Here is a 20,763-nt window from a genome sequence, read left to right as displayed (position 1 = left end):
GACAGTGTGGTACAATCACCTTAATGATATACCTAACGTGTGTTTCTTTTGTCACTGTTCTGTTTCAAAGGAAACTGATTTTGACAAAATCCCATGGGTGCTATCAGCAATGAATGGAAAGGAGCAATTAAATCCAACGTGATCTTGAAAACAACAGGCTGTGTATGGTCCAAACCAGGCTATGATTTTAAACAGCAGGACTTCTGTTTGTAATGCAAATACAGAGAGCTCAGCAGTGGTGGCTGTTATGCCCACCCTGACCAGGGGGTCCGCCACACTGGATCTGGCTAATTAGCATAGCTCTAAGAGGGCAGCCATGCATTAGAGAGAGAAAACCTCTACCTCTTCTGTATTCTCTCCTATTACCCCTGTGTAAAGGTTTCATTTGAATTCATGTCACACATAAGTCCCAGTCTGTACCCCTGTGCATCCCCAGGATAATTGGGTTGAAAGCTTCCTCTCTTCCTCTGCCCCGCTTCCACTTGCTCTAAATAAATAAATAAGAAGACAATGGCCGCACGGATTTCTGTAGAGAGGATAAGGCGAGTGAATGAAGAGATGAGAGAAGCCTGGAGCGTAGGGACCAGTTATCCCCTCTTATAATCCCGGCCCTCCCCACCATTGTCCCCAGTCCTATGTGGAATTTACATAAGGACCTGTGGTGCTGCCCTTAATTTAGCCCTACTCAAGCATCTTCAAACATCCTCCAACAAGCTCAGTCCTTTTATCCTTCAGAGGAATCATGTTTCCCTTGCTGCTTCATGGATGGACAAGCTTAAATTCCTAAAGTGCTACTCCATGGATTAGATTTATTGTAGATCAAATGTAGAAAAGATCTGTTGGAGTACACGCAGCAGGAGAGAACCAGAGCAACACCCAGTTTATACCTTTTATCCACTAGGTATTTTCACTCATTGGTATTGAAGTCATATTCTCCTAGTTGTATGATAATGAGCTGCTGTCGTGTATTTTGGTGAACAGCATGCCGGTTGAGAGGCTATCTCTGTGGCGAAAAGCCTACCTGATGGTGATTAGATACAAGGCCCCAGTTGTTGATGAGAACAACCACTGTTTTTTGTCTTTTTGCACATATCTGGTTGTGTGTAAGTATGTGAATGTGTACATGCTAGCAAAGTGAAGCAGTGTTGCACCCCTGTGAGCTCTCACATGTGAGTGACACCAGGCTTCAGGGCATTCTGTCTCTGTTTGTTCTGCTACCTCCACAGGGACCTCCATTAGCTCCAATTAGCTTGCACTTGTGCTTGCCTTGTCAGATGAAGCTGCACATCCAATTTATATAGCCATAATGAAAGCTGCATACATCCACGCTGTGGTGTGCATACAACTTAATACATATGAAGATATTAAAAAATGATTGACTTTAAAGGTCCCATATTATGCTCATATTCAGGTTCATACTGGTATTTCGGGTTTCTACTAGAAGAAACTTGAAGCTCTTTAAGCCCTCCTTCCAAAAAGGCCCAGTCTGCTCTGATTGGTCAGAATCTTCTCACTCTGTGTCTCTGCACCGTAATTGCAGCCAGGAAATGACTATAATGGCATTGTAGCGGTGCTTTATACCTATATATAATATAGTTGTGACATCACAACAATACAGAAGTCCTCGTTTAAAGGCAGTGTCTGAATATGGGCTTTTCTTGGATAGAGCGTTTTGATACTTTCACAGTGTTTATATATCACCTCTACCTGCTTTATAATCAAAAAAGACATGGAAATCTAACTTTTCTTTTCTTCAAGAGTATGCTATGCAACTACACTCTTCCTGAACTGTGTCCTCCTTTTTCCCCCTCAGTGCTGCGAGATGACTTCAGACAAAACCCGACAGACGTGGTGGTGGCAGCAGGAGAGCCGGCAATCCTTGAGTGTGTTCCTCCCAGAGGCCATCCTGAACCCACCATCTACTGGAAGAAAGACAAAGTGCGAATTGACGACAAGGATGACAGGATCACTGTGAGTACTAGTGCTATCTGTTGTAATACCTGGACTCAATAGGAAAAACTACTGTCAATGTCTGTAACTTTATTTTCAATCTCTGGGCACATTGGGAAAGAAAGCTGCTTCTTCTGGAACGGTCTACCACTGACCACATTCAATAGTGTTTTCATGGGTTGGTGCAAGTGAGGGATCATACCTAGGATGCTTCGGTGCACAGAGAAGAGAAAATAATATATATATACTATCTGTGTATTTAAGAACAAACAAATATGTTTTCTTTAGATTCGAGGAGGGAAGCTAATGATCTCCAACACAAGAAAGAGTGATGCTGCCATGTACATTTGTGTGGGTACCAACATGGTCGGAGAGAGGGACAGCGAGACAGCACAAGTCACAGTGTTTGGTAAGCTTTATTTCTCTATTTCTCCTTAAAATGTTGTTTTACCGCATTGATGTAGAAGAGCGACTTTCATGTCATCGTGTGTCCTCAGTTACTTTATGTTCTCAACCTGGGGCACAAACAGTATACAAATTACAGTATATCATATATTTTGATATCTATGGCTCTAAATCACTACCTAACAAAACAGAGATGGGAAGCAGGAACGAATAAAGACATACCACATGGCACTTGGAAGTACTGTGTCTAGCCTGGTTACAAATTTAAACACATGGAGGACAGAAAACCATAAATTACTTCCAAGACAGGCCCAACACATCCAAATTCATGTTGGAGGAACCGTGGAACACACATTGCCAATCATAAGGATATATATTCTGGTGATGTCCTAAACTAGGTGTATTTTGGAAAGAGGCATTTTTTTCCTCAAAGTGGTTTTCCAACGGGGTATTCCAGAAGATCCCACAGTGGCACTGTTGTGAGTAATACCTGAGGGACTGGATGGGAGGGACAAGAAATACCTTTCAAATTTGCAGCAAAACCTTAATGTGTATAATCATTAGATGGGTGAAAATAGATTCTCCTGTTTACAATACGTGGACCCAGAAAGTATGGAACCCTTATCAGATGGAGCAAATCATATCCTTGCTGAGGCTCCAAAAATTCATATTTATTAAATGATGGAGCTGGCTTTGCTAATACAATGATTTATTAATCAGTGGAGCTCAGCCCTCCTATTCAAGTCTTCTATGCCCTCTATATACACTCATCACATGTAATCCATATCATATTTGCCCCTGGTTGCCTGAATAGCATCTATGCTTTACTTCTGCTATTGTAATTTAGAGTGGGCAATTACTACTATAATTTTCTTTGTCATTTTTTGCTTCTTCTCCTTCTTCTGGATGTGTGTCTTTATACATGTATAATTTGTAGTGGTTATTTATGCTCTATCTGTAAATGTCTTTCGATTAGTATTTTAACATAATGTGCACATGTGCCCTATACAGCAGAAAAAGGAAAGTGAAAGTAATCGTGTGAAAAATCTATATATGTTATGGTTGTTGATGAAAACTAAAAAAAAAAAACGTTTTCAACCTGAGGTCTTTAATGTAAGTTGAGCTGAAAGTCGAAATACCTTAGGCTGAGTGTTTTACCACTTGAATTTTAATTCCTGATGATGATGCTTGAGTTGACAGAGGGGATCATTCAGTAAAAAGAGGCCACTGTGTGTAAAAAAAAACTCATGCACTTTATAATCACACACATTGGCATAAACTCACTACATTGTCCTGTAGAGCGACCAACCTTCCTCCGGAGGCCCATCAACCAGGTGGTCCTGGAAGAGGAGATGGTGGAGTTCCGCTGCCAGGTACAAGGAGACCCTCAGCCAAATGTACGCTGGAGGAAAGACGACATTGACGTTCCTCGTGGAAGGTATGCATTTCTACAAAAATATATTCTCAAAAAAATGCTTTATTTTATAAAGAAAGGGTTTTTTGTACAGGCTTACTGTTTCAAACAAATGATGACTCACACTGCCAGCACTCACCTGGCCTAGCTGCCAAGGGGCATTAAATAACACTATTAGCCTGTACACAATGCACATTACACATTCGACATAAAACGACTCCACCCTTGGGCGCCCCATAAGACAGCTCCTACAGGCACAACAGGGGTAGACAGTGTCTCATGTCAAGGATGAGGTCTACGTGAAGACAAACAGATACTGAGCTAGACAATTAAAACTGAGTGACAGGCAAGTGGACTGGGAGGCTGAAAGGAGGACACCTCGAGGAGCAGAAAAAATATGGCACATCGCAGTGCAGACAGAGATACAATGACAGGAGATACAAAGAGAGAGTAAAGCAGCTGACATGGCCCTCAAGTGTCTGTGCACAGGTGCAGCTGTTCAGGTGAAATCTTGGTATGGAGTAGACACCTCAGAAACCTAGAAGATAATCACTGCCTCCCTTGCACATTTAAGCCCATTTAATCTCTTTACCCTTGCCGCCATGACACATCCATTCACTCCATTCAATCACAGTTGAGAAACAGAGACTGTTGAAAGAAAAAGCAATAAAAAGTCTGTTATTTTTGGAGAAATGCTCACACCATTTTTAGACCTAATCCATCTCACTTCCTGTAAAAAAGCCACTGATAATCTACTGTTCTTTTTTGGGTCCCACGTGTGTTGGCATGTTGCTGAAAGGTGAGTCACTGGACTCAAAGTCAATAGCAGTGTCATTGTCAGAAGTGGACTTCAAAGAGACCAGTGTTCTGTCCCCAGCCAACAAGCCAGTCACACAAAGCTTGGATCACCTCATAAAACATATACTCAGTGGACCTGACATCTCTCAAGGCTAGCTGCAGAGCTGAGCGTGGGCGGGTTGTTTGTGTCTGATAAGGATTTTGTTCATTGGGCAGTTCGACACGAGTGCCGTGCCAAAGCAAACTCATAGAAGTATTTCACTCATGTCTTTGATAGGGAGTTGGCTCTGGAAATGAGTTCATTTTGTACACTAATTAACAGATTTATAACAGAGTAGGATGAGCATTGTGTGTATGAATCCTTTCTAACTGTATTGTCTCTTTGAAGTTCGGCCTTACTTGGATATGGAATAAAAGAACTGAAAACATGAAAAAGATACTGGCAAAATTAATAAGTGATAAATATTGCGAAGTTTCTAATTACAATGTGAGGGCTTTTGTTTTTCTTGCTATATTTAATTCTCTAGTTTTGCTCTGAAACAGAAAGCAAGCATGAAGACTGCGATATTCTATTTCTGATATTTTCTTCTGCTTTTGTTGCATGCCAAAAAGAAGAATTGTATTGTTAAGTGGCGAATTGTTCCTGCTTTCTCTAATGCTAATCCTCACATAATAATCATCAATCAGGGCATCTCTCTGACTGACAGAGTCCAATGCAAGAATCGTTTCCAGTTTGATATCTGGCAAGTGCTCAAAAGAAGAAGCAATTAAACAGCCACTGTAGTACAGCCATTGTTTCATCATCTGTGGGCATCTGTAGCTATATCAGTAGTGGTCTTAACCATAAGAGTAAAAGATGATTAAAGATCAAGCACTTCTATATGCAGTGGGGAGGGGCCTTTGTTTGTTCTCTATCTGAAAAGGTTACACTGTCCTTATTATTATGGTAAGCTGTAAAAAGAGAGACTTAGTAAGGCCGCTCCTTCTTTACCATCATATAGTTCCAACTTGTTTTTGTTGGTTGCTTTACCCGTGCTGGGAATGTTTTTCTATGGATGTTTGTGTGTGTGCAACTATCATACTAGGAAGAAGAGACATGGAGCCTCAGCTGAGTAAACAGGTCTTTAATATGCTCAGTGGCTCCAGCAGCCTCCCAGGCAAACACATGCAAACACTGGCACACAGACATACAGAACACCAGGATGGCACTGGCTTCAGTCTCAGTGGGATAGGAAAGGAGACAGAAACAGAACAATAATGGTTTAATTCTTGCAAATAGTGTAAAACTAATAATACCCCTCTTTTTCTCTGTGTAGGTATGATACTGTTTTTGTAAAAACTGGATCACCAAACAGCTTATCTACTTCAGGATACTCTTCAACAGGCTTTGGTACTGCAGTGTATAAAACAATTGGCCGATTAAATATTTTTCCAGGATACATTATGATGAGAAATTCCTAGACATATCCCTGTGAAGACATTCAATTACAGTCTGACACATATCAAAGTCAATTGCAAAAAAATTTAAGGAACAACAAGTACATTATTCCTACACTACAGGTTTATTATTTTTTAAGATTGGAAATTCAGACATTTGCATGAATTCTTGACCTTAATCGAAAACAAAAATTATTTAGGTCATTGCACTCTATGGAACATGGCCAGAATAATGATTGAGAGCTTAACCTTACAATCTCTTTTGTTCCTCTGGACTGGACCACATCCAATGTATATTTCAGGATATGGGTCTTTAAAGTTTTTAAAAAAAGATTTTCATCAATTTCATTGCCTTTAAGGTAACTAGAAACAATGTATTTCAAATCTTATGGAGTACAAGTTTTGGAGACAAAAATCCCAAGTTTAAGTTAATTAATAGTTTTATAGTATTTAATGATATGTGTTATCAAATATTTTTTTCTGAATTCCCATCATACACTTTCAGTAAGGAGATGACTGGAGTCTGTGAGGTGATGGTGTTAAATACATGCAGTCAACTACACATCAAATTAGTAATAGGAAGGGAGACTAGCCAAGAAAAAAATATTTACCTGTCACTTAAATTACATAAGCCCATTTGTTGAGCTTGCGGCTTCCTTCTCTCATAATGGTGTTGCTTTTTTCTTTCATCATCTGCGCTTTTAAGTATGACTGTATGTTGCCATCAGGTCAGACAAAACTGTGTCTATTTCTTTCATTGTCACACAAACTCTACACTGTATCCTGAGCTAATAAAACTCTAAAGTACAAGGTATCTCTCAGGACTTAAATTATGAGAGCACCAATAAATGTGGCAAAAAACAGTAAGATAGTTAATTGGGGCTTTAATTATTACTGGAGTAGAAGGTGGAAATCACACACATGCACTTCAGATGAGATTAAAATCACTGACCAGTACATGCAATATTAAAATCGCCCAACCTCCCCTAGAGAAATAAATTTGGTTTGAATGGGGCTCATTCTTTTTGCCAATATACATAAGATTAGATTCAGTTGGTAGAGTAGTGTGTTTTCCCAATGGAAAATGTTTGGCATGTGTCAGCAAGCAGCTGGATTGTAGCATGGGTCTCAAAATACTAACACTACCACAGCAGCTTATATACTGTGCATATGTCTGTATCTATGTATACAATAGGGGTGTCTAGATTTCAAAATATATCAGAATCAGCTCATTTATTTCGATCATCAAAATCAAAAGCACGATCTACAATTTCAATTTTTTTTCTCTCCCAACAACACACACACACACACACACACACACACACACACACACACACACACACACACACACACACACACACACACACACACACACACACACACAAACACACACAAATAGACCAGCCACTAACATGCACCTAAAAACACAGCATTAACGTTAGCTTACCAGAAGCCTGCAGCTGCACTTTTTCAGACTCCATGGCCACTGCTGGAGTCAGAGATGACAGGGAACTGGAGAATCCTCCTGGTTCCTTGAAGTCACCTGTGTGGCAACATTTTGCCTTCCCAGAGTTATGTAAAGAAACAACAAAGTGAGGTTCAGGTGCACCATGTAAACTCAACTTTGGGAAACTCAAGCTGTTGTTCCCAATTGTTTGATGAATTAATTATTGTTTTCACTTAAAATACATTTAAATTTGAACATATGGTGGTTACAACACACTTAATATGATTTTTAATCCAAAAATGTAAATGCCAGAGCGTAAAACCTACTATCTGTTGATATCCTGGAGACTCCATTGTCTTACAATGGCATGCCAGTCAGTGCTGAAATTCAAATGTAATTGAATCCTGACCTTAAAATCGAAATTTGAAAATCATGACACCCATAGGAGGCCTTTAAAATACATTGTGTATCTACAATGTCTGTCCATAATGTCTCTGAATTTACATCCTCCACATTTGGTTGCATAAACAAGCCAAGATATTATTTGGAAGAGTGTGTTCGTTTGGATTAATGTCAGTATCAGATTAATATCAGTCTGTCAAGCATCTTGCAGAATCTTGAGGAAAGCACAGAAGTGTTGCTCCCACATCAGAGAGCCAAGACAGGAGTACTAGAGAGCTTTGTGCCTCCAAAAGGGAGAGTTTTGCCATAGTGTATGAATCCCAGTGAAAAGACTTGGGCAGTGTGTTTTATCTCCCACTGGCTACCAGCTCAGTGTGTGGTCCACATATTTCTCTCCTTTGGTTTCTTTCTCCCTCCTCATTTGCTCTGGACCCCTGTGCCCTCTCCTGTGCCTTATCAGAGCCCCTTTGGTCTTGCAGTCTATCTGTATTCAGGCCCTCTGTCCCTGTTGACCTCCACAGCACAGCCCCTGCAACATTCAGCAGAAAAGCCTTTCTTTCTGACTCAATCCCTTTGTGGTTTGTGCATGTGTGTGTGGGTTTGTGTATGATAGAGGTGTGTGTGGGTCATTCTTTTTGAGAGAGCTGTTAAAGCTTGTGTGACACGAGCGCCTGTGTTATGCTGACCATCCAGTTTCAGTGATTTCTCACCTCTGCAGCTCAGCAGAATGAAAAGACGACAGGCTATGGTTTTTGTCTCCATTACTTCCTGACGTATAAGTGGATACATATGGTATTTATGAGAGTGCATGTGTAAGGGGGTGGGATGTCAGTAGGATGGTCATTTATCGTTAAGGTTCATTGACACTGATTGTGTCAACAACAAAGTCATGTGAATAAAATAATAATAATAATAATAACGAAGTTTATAATACAGAATATAGAAATGTGGCTTTTGTATGAATTACTAAGGTGTGCAGTTCATCACTCATTGCGTACCAGTGCCATTCATCTTCAAAAATGCCTTTCCACTGAGTACAAAGTACAAATAACTACATCAGCATATACTGTACATCTGACTTTCTCAGTGTTTTTAGTGTTTGTGCATCCTTTCTTCTTCACACACACATACATACACACACACTCACAAAGAGAGAAAGAGTGAGAGTGGCTTCCAGGCACTGGTCAATGAGCTGTACTTTCTTGGTTATTTTTCACTATTTGCAACAATTTCCAGTACAACCGTGGTGTCTGCTCCAAACCACTTTGACTAAGTAAAGACTGCAATGTTGCCACTTTTCTGTGGCACCAGAGTAACTCTTTTAAAGGCAAATTTAGGATCAATTTGCTTCCCAAAAACCCCCGGCCTAACCATGAGTGTTTGAGTCTTGCCAAACTGATCTTTGATTAGTGTAGGATAAGGTGATGAATGTTAGTCAGACTCATTGGAAGGCCCTGACCCTGCTAAGGAGTGAGAGTTGCCAAGTTGGAGGAGAGCTCTGGATAAGGGCCTTACAGAAGGAAGATGAGAAGCGATAGCGATTAATTGATTCCCTCTCATGTGTGACAAGGCCTGGACAGGTAGACTCCAGCTCTTTTGATCAGGATGCGTCAAAGTAGCCGTTAGATGGTGTGAAACTGGATCAGACTGTCAGAATGAAATGGAGCAGAGAGGGGACTTTGTGTCAGAGCGTTCAGGGCAAAGAGCAGGCTGGACTCAGTCCTCAGCTGTATCTTGAGTCTGACTCATGTGCTCAGAGTTGGCACACAACCCTTCTGCCTACAGCCATCCACATTCATGTACACACAGATAAGATCCTTTCAGGTTGAGTCATTTTGTGGATAACTGTAAGTACACATTCAGTCGTCCGCACATCCAAGACATATGATTCTCTTAATGTGGATGAATTGGCACAAATCTGAAGGTGGAAAATGGGTGAGTATCTTTCTGACTCAAAGTTTAAAGGTGAATCCTCTAAGATGATCTAGATGATTTTTTTTAGATCTAATGCTAAGTGTGTCACATAAAGTTGTCTTCTTTGCACAGCTTTCTCCGTGCAGCAAACACATCAAGTTGACAACTCAGAAAAATGCTGCTTTGTGTTGGCATTTGCTTACATTCCCATCACTCTTCATCCTCCTGCACGAGTGAATGACTCTGCACATGTGTGGATATGTGTTGGATGATTGTATACTTTGTTCTGTGTGTGTGTGTGTGTGTGTGTGTGTGTGTGTGTGTGTGTGTGTGTGTGTGTGTGTGTGTGTGTGTGTGTGTGTGTGTGTGTGTGTGTGTGTGTGTGTGTGTGTGTGTGTGTGTGTGTGTGTGTGTGTGTGTGTGTGTGTGTGCCTTTTTTTAGCTGAAAAGAAGGAGGGGAATGAACTTGGCTATCCTATCCTTTCCACAGCCCTTTTACATGTGCAATTACATTCCTCTTCTAATAGAGAACAGAGCTCTACCCCAATCCAGTCTCAATAAAGAGCTACTGTTCCCTTTCTGTGTGTACTTACATGTGTGTGTGGCCACAACTGCCTCTTATCCCTGAGTATTTCCACTCATCGTGTCATCAAGGCTGATTCCATATAGGAAGTTGATTACAGATTGATTGGGCTCATATTTCCCACTAATAAGTCACAGACCAGCCTCAGGTTCTGTTTTGAGAGATTGATGAAGATAGGACCAAGAACATTAAGCATGTTGTCTCAGAATGTGCATATGTGGGTTATCCACATGGCAAGGGCTCGGCCATGTCGATGTCCGGCTGTAGGAACCTGAAAGATCAGGTAAAGTGTAGTGAAGCAAAATCTAGGTCAAAGCATTTAAATCAGAAGAGACTATGAATGAAGAAAAAACAATTGTTTATTATAACAGATAATATGTGATAATTAAGTATTGTCAGAAAGTCTGTGGTGCTAAGGCTCAACAGGAGGATTTGTAATTGAGGGGTGGCTGCCCTGAGCAGCAGTAAGATAAATCTGCCCATGCATTTCAGACACTGGTCGTGGCGGCTGATGAGGCAAATGAAGCTGATTAATCTGACTGGAGGTGATGGGGCCCAGAGATGACGCCTGACAGCAACAGAAAGGCATTTGTAACAGCAGCATGAACTACTACTAAACTACTAAAAGCAGAGAGAACCATATTTAAACAGAGGCAGCCGCAGGATGATAGGCTAACGATGTAGGTGTGTTGCTGTACTGTTGGATAGATCATCCAATCATCAAGCATCAGCTGATGTGACCAGCTGATGCGTTTACCATAATTGACGGCCTTAGACAATGACAGCAGAGAAATAATGGGTAAGCGTGTATGAGACAAGTGAATGGCAGAATGCATAAAACTACAGGCCTAAATGTGTAAGGGTCTTCCCGACTGAACATATAGCTTCATATATTATGTTGTCCTAATATATGCTGTCATGGAAAGAGAAGACCTCACATGTAGATTGTTGTAATGTTTTGTGAAATCCGTTCAGCTACTAACTTTAAGTCAATTTCTTACATAGAGAATTTTATGATTTATTCTACATAGTTACATAATAGCTCTGTAATCTCTAACACCAGCAGGTTTTTAACCATATTTCCATAGCATGACTCATTGTATGGTAATGTCACTCTGTCATTTGGTTGTTCAGACCACCACTTCTCAAAAACTATTGGGTTGCCATGATTTTTTTAAAATTGCCAGTAAAACATGCTTTATCGTGATATACACTCACCGGCCACTTAATTAGGTGCACCTGGTGCTTAATAAAGTGTCAGTGTGGTCTTCTGCTGCTGTTACCTTTCTGCTAGAAAGTAGGTTGTGATGTGTGTTTACAGATGCTTTCCTGCCTGATATTTGAGTTACTGTTGCCTTTCTATCAGCTCCAACCAGTCTGGCCGTTCTCCTCTGACCTCTGGCATCAACAAGGCATTTGCGCCCACTCACTGGATATTTTCTCTTTTTCGGACCATTCTCTTTAAACCCTAGAGATGGTTGTGCGGGCAAATTCCAGTAGATCAGCAGTTTCTGAAATACTCAGACCAGCCCGTCTGGCACCAACAACAACTTTCTTTCCCATTCTGATGCTCGCTTTGAACTGCAGCAGATCGTCTTTACCATGTCTACATGCCTAAATGCATTGAGTTGCTGTCATGTTATTGGCTGATTAGAAATTTGCGTTAACGAGCAGTTGGACAGGTGTACCTAATAAAGTGGCCGGTGAGTCTATATCGTTATTTAGATATCAAATTCCCTTTATCGGGATAGAAGATTTTGGCCATATCACCCAGCCCTACTTACAGTATACCTCCTTAACATCAGTATGTTAGCATTGACATCATGAACATGTAAGCATGCTGATGTGTGTTGACATAGTTGGTTAAAGGTTGTCTGAGAGTTCTAGAAAAAATATCTAATATACTTTGTCTCATCATGGTTTGTTAGGGAGTCATGGTGTTTGCCCTGAGCCCTAACTTGTTCCTGCCACTTGTTTGCTCATCTCCACCTCCTCATTCAAGTCAAAAGTTCACATTGAGCTACCCATTCTAGCCGGAGGCAGGGTATGGGAGGATACTGTTTGTTGTTTAAGCTTGTTTGTTTTTCATCTAACAGACTTGTCCCAAAAGGTTCTGCCTCATTCCTTTGGATGCCACTCACTCATTTTCAACAGAAAATGCTTCACTCACGTCCCCGGCCATTACCTGAACTGTACATCCCCTCTCTAGAACAAAGCATTCAGTCATGACTCAGTCAAATAATCATTATGGCTCCTTAAGTACCTGTGTGGAGAGGAGGAACTGGCAGTCAGAGCTGAGGAATGTGCTTCAATAAAGCTGCCTTTGAATGCTTGCTCAGGAAATGTCATAACAGCAGGTGAAAGAAAAAGAAAGGACAGATTAGTTTTGCAGCTGCCAGTGGCAAATTGCCATCAGTACACCTGATGGTGAGGCAGAGGGGTCTTTCCCACTCTGAGGGAAATGGGCCATAGTATACTCTAAAGTCACATCATAAAGTATCAATGTAAATCGTAGTTTGTTTCCGAATGTAATATTCCAATTTATTATCCATAGTAAACAGTTGCCAAACCTTCATGTGCACACACCTCACAGATTAAAGTATTCTCTACCTTGTATTTTTTTAACCACAGTATGAAATATTCCCCTGAATACACCAAAACTGAACTTATCACTCTAACAAGTATCATTTGTGTTGCCAAAGCCTAATATAGCTTATTTTTGAGCCAGTGAGCTCTTTTGTCATCAAAAAGTTATTAAAAACACATAAAAGAGCCATACTGTTTCACTGCGTGGCATATTTCGTCATTACAGTTAACATAGCCAGTGTACTTTGTTCTGAAACAGCTCTGTGACTGCATTTTCAATCTCTGGAGGGATAGCTCCATGTTGGGCGGACGTCACTGATCTTGGTTCTTTTATGTGTTTTTAATAGTTGTTGGACTACAAGTTTGGAGCTTTATGGCACACAGACATGAGCTATAATAAAATGATAATATAATGTCAGGTTTGTCCTTTTAAGAGCCTATGTGGATTTGAAACATTCTGACATTGGGAAGTCTAAGTGGTAATATAAAAAAACACTGTGGCAAACTGCAGTGCACAGATTGAAAGGCTGAAAGCAACACAGACTCCCCCAATTTCACCTTCATTGTCTGATTTTTCTAGAAAACAATAATTTAATATATTCTATAATCATATTGAAATTCTACACAGGGGATTTAAAGGGGCAGACATAGTGTCAAGCTCTCATGGAGTGGCCTCTTATCTAGTCATTTCAACCCTGTTCTCAGTAACTGTGAGTGACGAACTGCGAAGAGCAGATAGTTGTCAGGCTGACAGACCACCATCACACAGCCCCACCACCCCCGGCAGCACACTACTTACACACTGCCAGGCCGGCACCCCTTTCAATTACAGACTGGAACAACAAGCCAGACCAGCATCATCCTCCTGTCAGCTGCCATGAAATTCATACAGGTCTAGGTACACATACGACCGTCTGCAAGCACATATCAACACAAACATTTGACTACTGCAGTGGAATTTAAATTATAGCCAACTTTAGTCGCTATATTGATTCAGTCAGTTGAAGGTCTAGCTCTTCACATGCATGTTGTTTTTTTTAACTTAAAAGAAAAATTAGAAAAAAAAATTAGAGTACACTTTCAGATACCTCCCAGTTATTGATGTTAATCTGGCACCTGGTAACAATCACCTTAAATGACTTGAGGACAAGGATTAATTTAAGTCCCTCAAAAGGCTGGTCGTCCACTTAAAACAAGTGCACGAGAGGACAGGATTATGCAAAGAGTCAGTGGTGAATCAGTTCAACATTCAATTCAGTTAAATTTGTTAGTGTCTGATGGGAAACATTATGTACAGCGTAGGACTGGAGAAAGACAGTTACATTTTGGAGGAGGAAGAGTCATGGTTTGGGGGATGTTTTCTGCAGCAGGAGTTGGGCCTCTTGTACAGCTGCATGGCAGGGTGAATGCAAATGTTTATGTGAACCTCTTTCAGCAACATGCAATACTTTCACTGCTATTTCTATGCAAAACAATACCTCCTGTCATACTGCAAAACAGGTTGAGCAGTTCCTTGAAGCTAAGAATTTTGAAACAATGAAATGTCCAGCCCAGAGTCCAGATCTAAACCCCATAGAGAACCTTTGGGAAATCCTTGGCAACAAATTAATGGCTAAGAAAACCACTACAGTTACAGTTACAACTGTGGAAGAGACCGAAAGAAGAATGGACCAAGATCAAACCAGAGCAGTGTAAGAAACTAGTGATGTCCTGTGGGCGCAGATGTGCTGAAGTCATTCAAAGCAAGGGCCTCTACACTTCCTATTAATTATTTGAGAAAACATTGTTTAAATCTTCTCTTCTGCCACAATGGCTACTGTCATCTAATTTTGCTCACTGGTTTTTATCCACAAAATAAGGGCTTTTGGTGAAGTACCTTGGTTATTTAAAAAAAAAACATGCTAGTACAGCAGTGGTATAGCCACAGCTGATATTCTGTCAAATTCTGAACAATGAAAAATAACAGTATTTCAGAATAAATCAAGTATTCATACTTTGTTCTCTAATTTTGATCTCCAGTGTATATACACAGAGAAAACATCTCATTAATATTGACCAAGTTTTGAGGGATCCAACTGAGCGTACGCCTGTCTGTATTGTGTGTGTCATTGCTAAATAATTGATCCTCCCCTTTGCAATCTCCATTTGTCAAAATGAACAGTTGTGCTTCTGTGTTCACTCTAAGAGGAAATACACTTTTCACAGCTCAATAGCCATCAGTGAAATACTAATAATAATAATTTCACATCTTTTTTGTCACATGGTTAATGTTTTATCTGAATTTACAGAATTTGCATCCAATGCTGAGTGGACAGCTTTATTTTAATGATGTTACATCGTATTTTCTGACAGGTACGAGATCAAGTATGACAAGGACGACTATGTTCTCAGAGTGAAGAAGGCTTCCGTTAACGACGAGGGCACATTCACCTGCGTAGCAGAAAACCGTGTGGGCAAGCTGGAGGCCTCCGCCACTCTCACAGTCAGAGGTAAAAAACACCTTTGTTCTTTATTATTTCACATTACCTTGCCCGTGTCAACACTTAGCAAAGTCATGGACCACTAGAATTGTACTTGTACACCACTGAGGTTTAGATTGGGAGTTCACTCCATAGGATCCCCTTTACACAAAGGGAAATCCAGAATGCTGACTCTCACAGCCAAGAAAGATGTAGACAGTCTATGAATCTGTTTAATTATTTACCTTTCCGAGTGCAGCGTCGACACACTCTGCCACCCTCCCCCTGTCGCGGTGGTCTGCTAGCCACACTACCCTCCGTGCTGTAACCACCCAGTCAGCAAAGCCATTTCACAGATTACTGGTCCACACCGACAGACCCACACCTGGGGTTTGCAAGGTTAACAAAAACATTCAAACTATAATTTTCCCTCTTTTCATCACTCTTCTTCCCATTAAACCCAATTGTTTAAGGTCTGTGTGCGGCGCTTTACAGCAACACAGGGGGCAGGAGGAGATAAAAACAAAGTCTAGGTTGACTTCTCTTTTTGGAAAGTGGATTTGTGAAAGTACCGGTGAGGACACATACAGTAACACAGAGGAAACTCTGGGGAACCGCTACCTGCACAAACTCTTCTGGGTAGTGAGTGGGCATTCAGAAGCTCCATTTTCTGGATGAAACCCACATGCCGTCTTGACTTTGACTTTTTTTTGTTATCTCTCTCTTTTTTCTGCTCTGTTCATCAGCACTAGCGATAAACACACCTTCGCCTTGCTATTACAAACATACACCATCTGTTGAATTGTAGATATCATTACTGCAGACAGCGAAGTTCCAGTAGTATATTTGTGTCTGATGATTTTTGACCACCAGGGGGCGCTCATACCAGTCTGCCTTTAACAATCTGTGTCTCAAAAGAGGCTTTGAGCTTATCAATTAAACTGTCGAGTGGACAGTGGAAAAAAGCTACTGGAACCTCTCTGCCATGCTTACCCTTTGCCAAAAATGTGTTGGCCCCAACAAAACATGTCATTCATTCTGACTTTGATTTTCTTTTTGTCTTATTTTATTTTGTTTGTTCTGTTTGTCTTCTGTTGTTTTATGTTTTATGTTTGTGTGTCTGTGTCTTAATTTGTTTCTTTTGTGTATCCACTCCTCCATTTGTTGTGTCTCCAGCTCGCCCTGTAGGTAAGTACTCATGCAGCTGATTTAATTCCATCTTGCATGCCCTCTCCATACACATCACTGCATTTGACTGCTTGACAATCAATCACCATTGCTTTAACATTACTGTATTTAACTAACACAGGTGTTACTTCACATTGTGTACCCTTGGAATTATTGTTTGCCAATAGATTGTAGTGTGGAGATTTTATAGCTCTACCTGGATTACTAAAACACTAATGACCTATTACACTAGGTCTGTTTGTTAATTGAATATGATTCAGCCAGTCAATGCAGCCAGATTCACTTATTTTGTTTGCAGCACCTTAATGCCTGGCACAAACTAAAGGAGTTTGGGGCCGGTTTAACCCCAATTCACCCCTCCCAACAATGAGAGGAGAGATCTGGTCCAGGGGCTTACAGATCCAGTCTTAAACCTTCCGGACTGTTCACAGCCTCATCTGGTCTGCCCCGATAATTTCAAACATTTTCGATATTTAAGAGTTCAAATCTGGATGACTAGGGTTATGATTACATCTGTGCTTTCACAATAACCAGTGAGAGAGAGTCCCGTAGCAGCTGATGGTGTTACCAAGAGAGGCTAAACATAATTGCCTTTGTGGCTCATGGCTAGTATACTAAGCTACTGTTGACATGAATTGAAACTAATCTCAACCTCAGTTCTCTCGGAAGAATTGACAACCTACGTATGTTGACAAATCATTCTTTCATCCAGACTCGTTAAGTCTTCCGGTTTTCTATTTTGCCACTGCAAACCATTATTAACGTATTGTAGTGTGTGACGTGCCACTCTTTTCAAATATTGTAGCGTGTGTATGTTTGAGAATAAAAACGAGAAAATCAGTGAAGACCACCCCTATGTTTTCAATGCAACTGAATTTAAAAAATCAGTTAGGGTTTTAAACTCCTAAAGTCTGAGCCTGGCTTAACATAACTCAAAGACAAAGCTCCAAGGGAACACTTTATTTTCATAAGGTTTCTGAGTTTTCTTAGGGTCCATATATGTTTTTTGACAACAAACTTGATCACTATTGATGTGACGGTATTCAATCTGAACCAATCAACGTGATGTTGTCATAGAGAATCTTGTCCAAGCAACTTTTTTTTAATTAAAGAAAGCATTTCTTAGTATATCATTCAGTGTTGGAAATGAACATGGTAAACACAGCAGCCATAAAAAATACCAATAAATGTACTTGCCAAATTCACAGTTATTTATGTAGGTTTGTATTTGTATCATTTACATTTGATCTCAACCGGCCGCTGATGGAACTGATGTAGGTTGCAACTACATTAACTTATTCAGTTTCTGTTAGCCATGAAGCTTTTAACTGAAGGCTCTATAGATTCTAGACCCTGTCCTTTTACAATGACTGAGTTTGCTGGCAGTCTAATATTGTCATCAATATTGTGTGAGCCTGTCAACACAGGCTCATTGTTGACAGGCTTTCCCTATAGATTGGAAGAAGGTTAAGGCAGAACCAAATATGATACACTTAAGATGTTAAATTGTTAGAAGTGAGAGAAAATGGGCAGCCATAGAGAAAGGTGCGCTTTTTTAGATTAGAAACAAGAGGAATGAAGGTAAAATAAATATGTGTGTGTGTGTGTGTGTGTGTGTGTGTGTGTGTGTGTGTGTGTGTGTGTGTGTGTGTGTGTGTGTGTGTGTGTGTGTGTGTGTGTGTGTGTGTGTGTGTGTGTGTGTGTGTGTGTGTGTGTGTGTGTGTGTGTGTGTGGGGAGACAGGCTTGACTGGCAGAAAAACCCAGACACTATCTCAGTGGCAGGACTTTGGTTGCCAAAACAGCAGTGGTTGTACTGCGATTGTCAAAACTGTCAGCTTTCAAGAAGATGGAGGAAATTACACATTCACTTTGCCTGTGGGAAGAGACAGTAATTGCTGTTGACTTCTGAATAAAATATGATTGAACGTGGGATTTTAAAGGAGGAAGAAATGCTTCTTACTTTGTGTGGCTGGGTGTACTGAATGAATGTCTGTCTCTCTGTCCATTTGTTCTTTTCACCCTGACTGCTTTTTTATCCTGAGCCCTCTTCAAACAAGGCAGATGTGGCTTGTCATGAATTAAATATGGGCGCCTGATCATGTGGTTCCTTAGGAAGGGACAGGAAGGAGCCTCTCATATGTCATTAAGGGTTTCTGAATCAAAAACAGGACCAGTGCGTGTTAGCCCTGAGCCAATCTGTGAAACTGTCACACACTGACTCCTCTTGATTCGTCTGAGTTGTTCTCTGTGGGCCTCCCACATTCTTTTTTAGGTCCAACCCCCTCACTTTCCCCCTAAGTATTTTATCCATTTCCCGTGTGATTTTAAATATGAAAAAATTAGATTGAAAGTAGTGTCACAGGTATGAAATGAGCCCAATATTAATTTCAATTCACCAGGAAAAGATACAGGTTTTGGCTTATAGATACATTACTCAAATTCAAACACTGGAGTTAATGTTTGGACATGGTATCAATTGTTCAAACAGTGAAATGCAATAGGATGAGGGCACCTTGGTTACAGAAGGATGGATGATGCCAAGTTGTTGGCTACAGTCAAAAGGGCTCTCAAACTATTTTTTTATTAAGTGTGGTGAAATCTAGCTGAACAACAATTTTTTGTTTTTCGGCATCCATCTGCAAACAATCATCTATACAAGCAAAAGCCAATAATAATCCTCAGAAATATCCATTCAACTTTTATTAACTAAATTCTATTTGACAATATTTAGTGTCATTAATATGGAAATAATGGTTAATTCTTTACTATAGATGAAAGTGAGACTATGAGAGCAGGAAAGAAGAAAACCAGGACAAGGCTTGCTGACGCAGTAACAGGGACCAGTCTGGAAGGTGTTAAACCAAATTTTTAGTGAATAGTTAGTAATGCAGTCTGTGGGATGGAGTAGAGGAAATGAAGGGAGGGATCTGAGTCCTTGCCAGAGCATGATTTAGGAGCTCTGTATCAGGCCCAGCATTGTGAGAGCCACAAGATATCCAAGCTGCAGAAGGCCAAATGGGAAGGCAGTAAATCTGAAGCCATCTGTACCATTCCCAACGGTGTGTATCTTTGACAAATACACACACCCCAAAAAGGGATTACATGGAAAAACCAGCCAAATGGGAAGAGTTTGGCCTTACTGGAACCAGCTGGCTTGTCAGTGAAAGGACTTACAAAGAAACAGAAAGGGTGCAAGATGTTGCATTGCTACAATTCAGTTTTTTTTTGTCATAGAATTTTAAAGCAATCTGTAAAAATGTCTTAATTTTTGTTGTTTGCCTATAGAAAATGACCTCTACTACCCATTGTCTGCACTCACTCTGAGCTCATTAGTCATTATCTCTGTAAAAAAAAAAAACATTGACAGTCATAGAATAAACAGAGGTCTTAGGCCATGCAGTAAATTACCTCAGGTCAATGTTCAGACATTTTCAGAGATTTAGTTTTGAAGCTGAGATAATTGTGGTAATATTTGGAATTTGTACTTATCATTTGCATATGGCAGCTGTGTGAGAAATGGGATTCCAGGTAGTTCATAGGAGATAGATATGGACTAAGGATGAACATATATATACTGGAATTTATTGTCATCCATAAACAGTGAACTGTTGCTTCGGAATATTTAGGACAAAAACTTAAGTTGAAATCAATTTCTCTAATTCTTACACCTCTGTTGGTATAAAATACATCATAGGAAAGGAAACACTATTTTGCATCACCCCAGCTATACACGCATATTCATCAACTTTTACTTGCTAATTGTCTTGCTAAAATGAGAAATGTTATTTGAATGTGTGGAAATGTGAGGGAAGGGTGGTATGGAATCCCTCCTCCTAAACCTCTCATCAGAGAATGTTCAGGGAGCGAAGAGGGGGTGACACTTGCACACCAAAAGAACTTGTCTCTAATCTCCTCTCTCTATTTATTATTGAACTGCATCTGCCAAGTTGTCAGACAGAAATGTCTCTGTCCGGACTGCGTGTGTGTGACAACTGGTCTGGCTCTTGATGGAGTCGTGAATATTGAATGAAAAAGCTTCACACTACAATTTCAAAGTTTGATAGCATTTCAAGCTATTTGATGGAGAGGTGTTAGCTTGACGTGTTGTAAACACAGAAACCGTCTTTTCTGTCTCTCACTCCCTGTTGATACAACTTTTATCAGAAGTACTGAGCCACT

General features: G+C 40.4%; 1 protein-coding gene across 1 annotated transcript in view; it reads left to right on the top strand.

Moving 5' to 3' along the window:
• The window catches only part of robo2 (roundabout, axon guidance receptor, homolog 2), a 161,864-nt gene that overhangs the window by 95,473 nt on the left and 45,628 nt on the right, over window positions 1-20,763 (top strand). The window contains exons 3-7 of the mRNA XM_083914258.1: window positions 1,814-1,971; window positions 2,239-2,359; window positions 3,655-3,793; window positions 15,289-15,425; window positions 16,572-16,583. Of these exons, the coding sequence (XP_083770384.1) occupies window positions 1,814-1,971; window positions 2,239-2,359; window positions 3,655-3,793; window positions 15,289-15,425; window positions 16,572-16,583 (567 nt within the window). The remainder of the gene's footprint in view (window positions 1-1,813; window positions 1,972-2,238; window positions 2,360-3,654; window positions 3,794-15,288; window positions 15,426-16,571; window positions 16,584-20,763) is intronic.

Source organism: Echiichthys vipera, assembly GCF_963691815.1.
Source record: "Echiichthys vipera genome assembly, chromosome: 5".
In the NCBI taxonomy this organism is placed as follows: domain Eukaryota; kingdom Metazoa; phylum Chordata; class Actinopteri; order Perciformes; family Trachinidae; genus Echiichthys; species Echiichthys vipera.
This window is presented reverse-complemented; position numbering and strand designations above follow the sequence as displayed.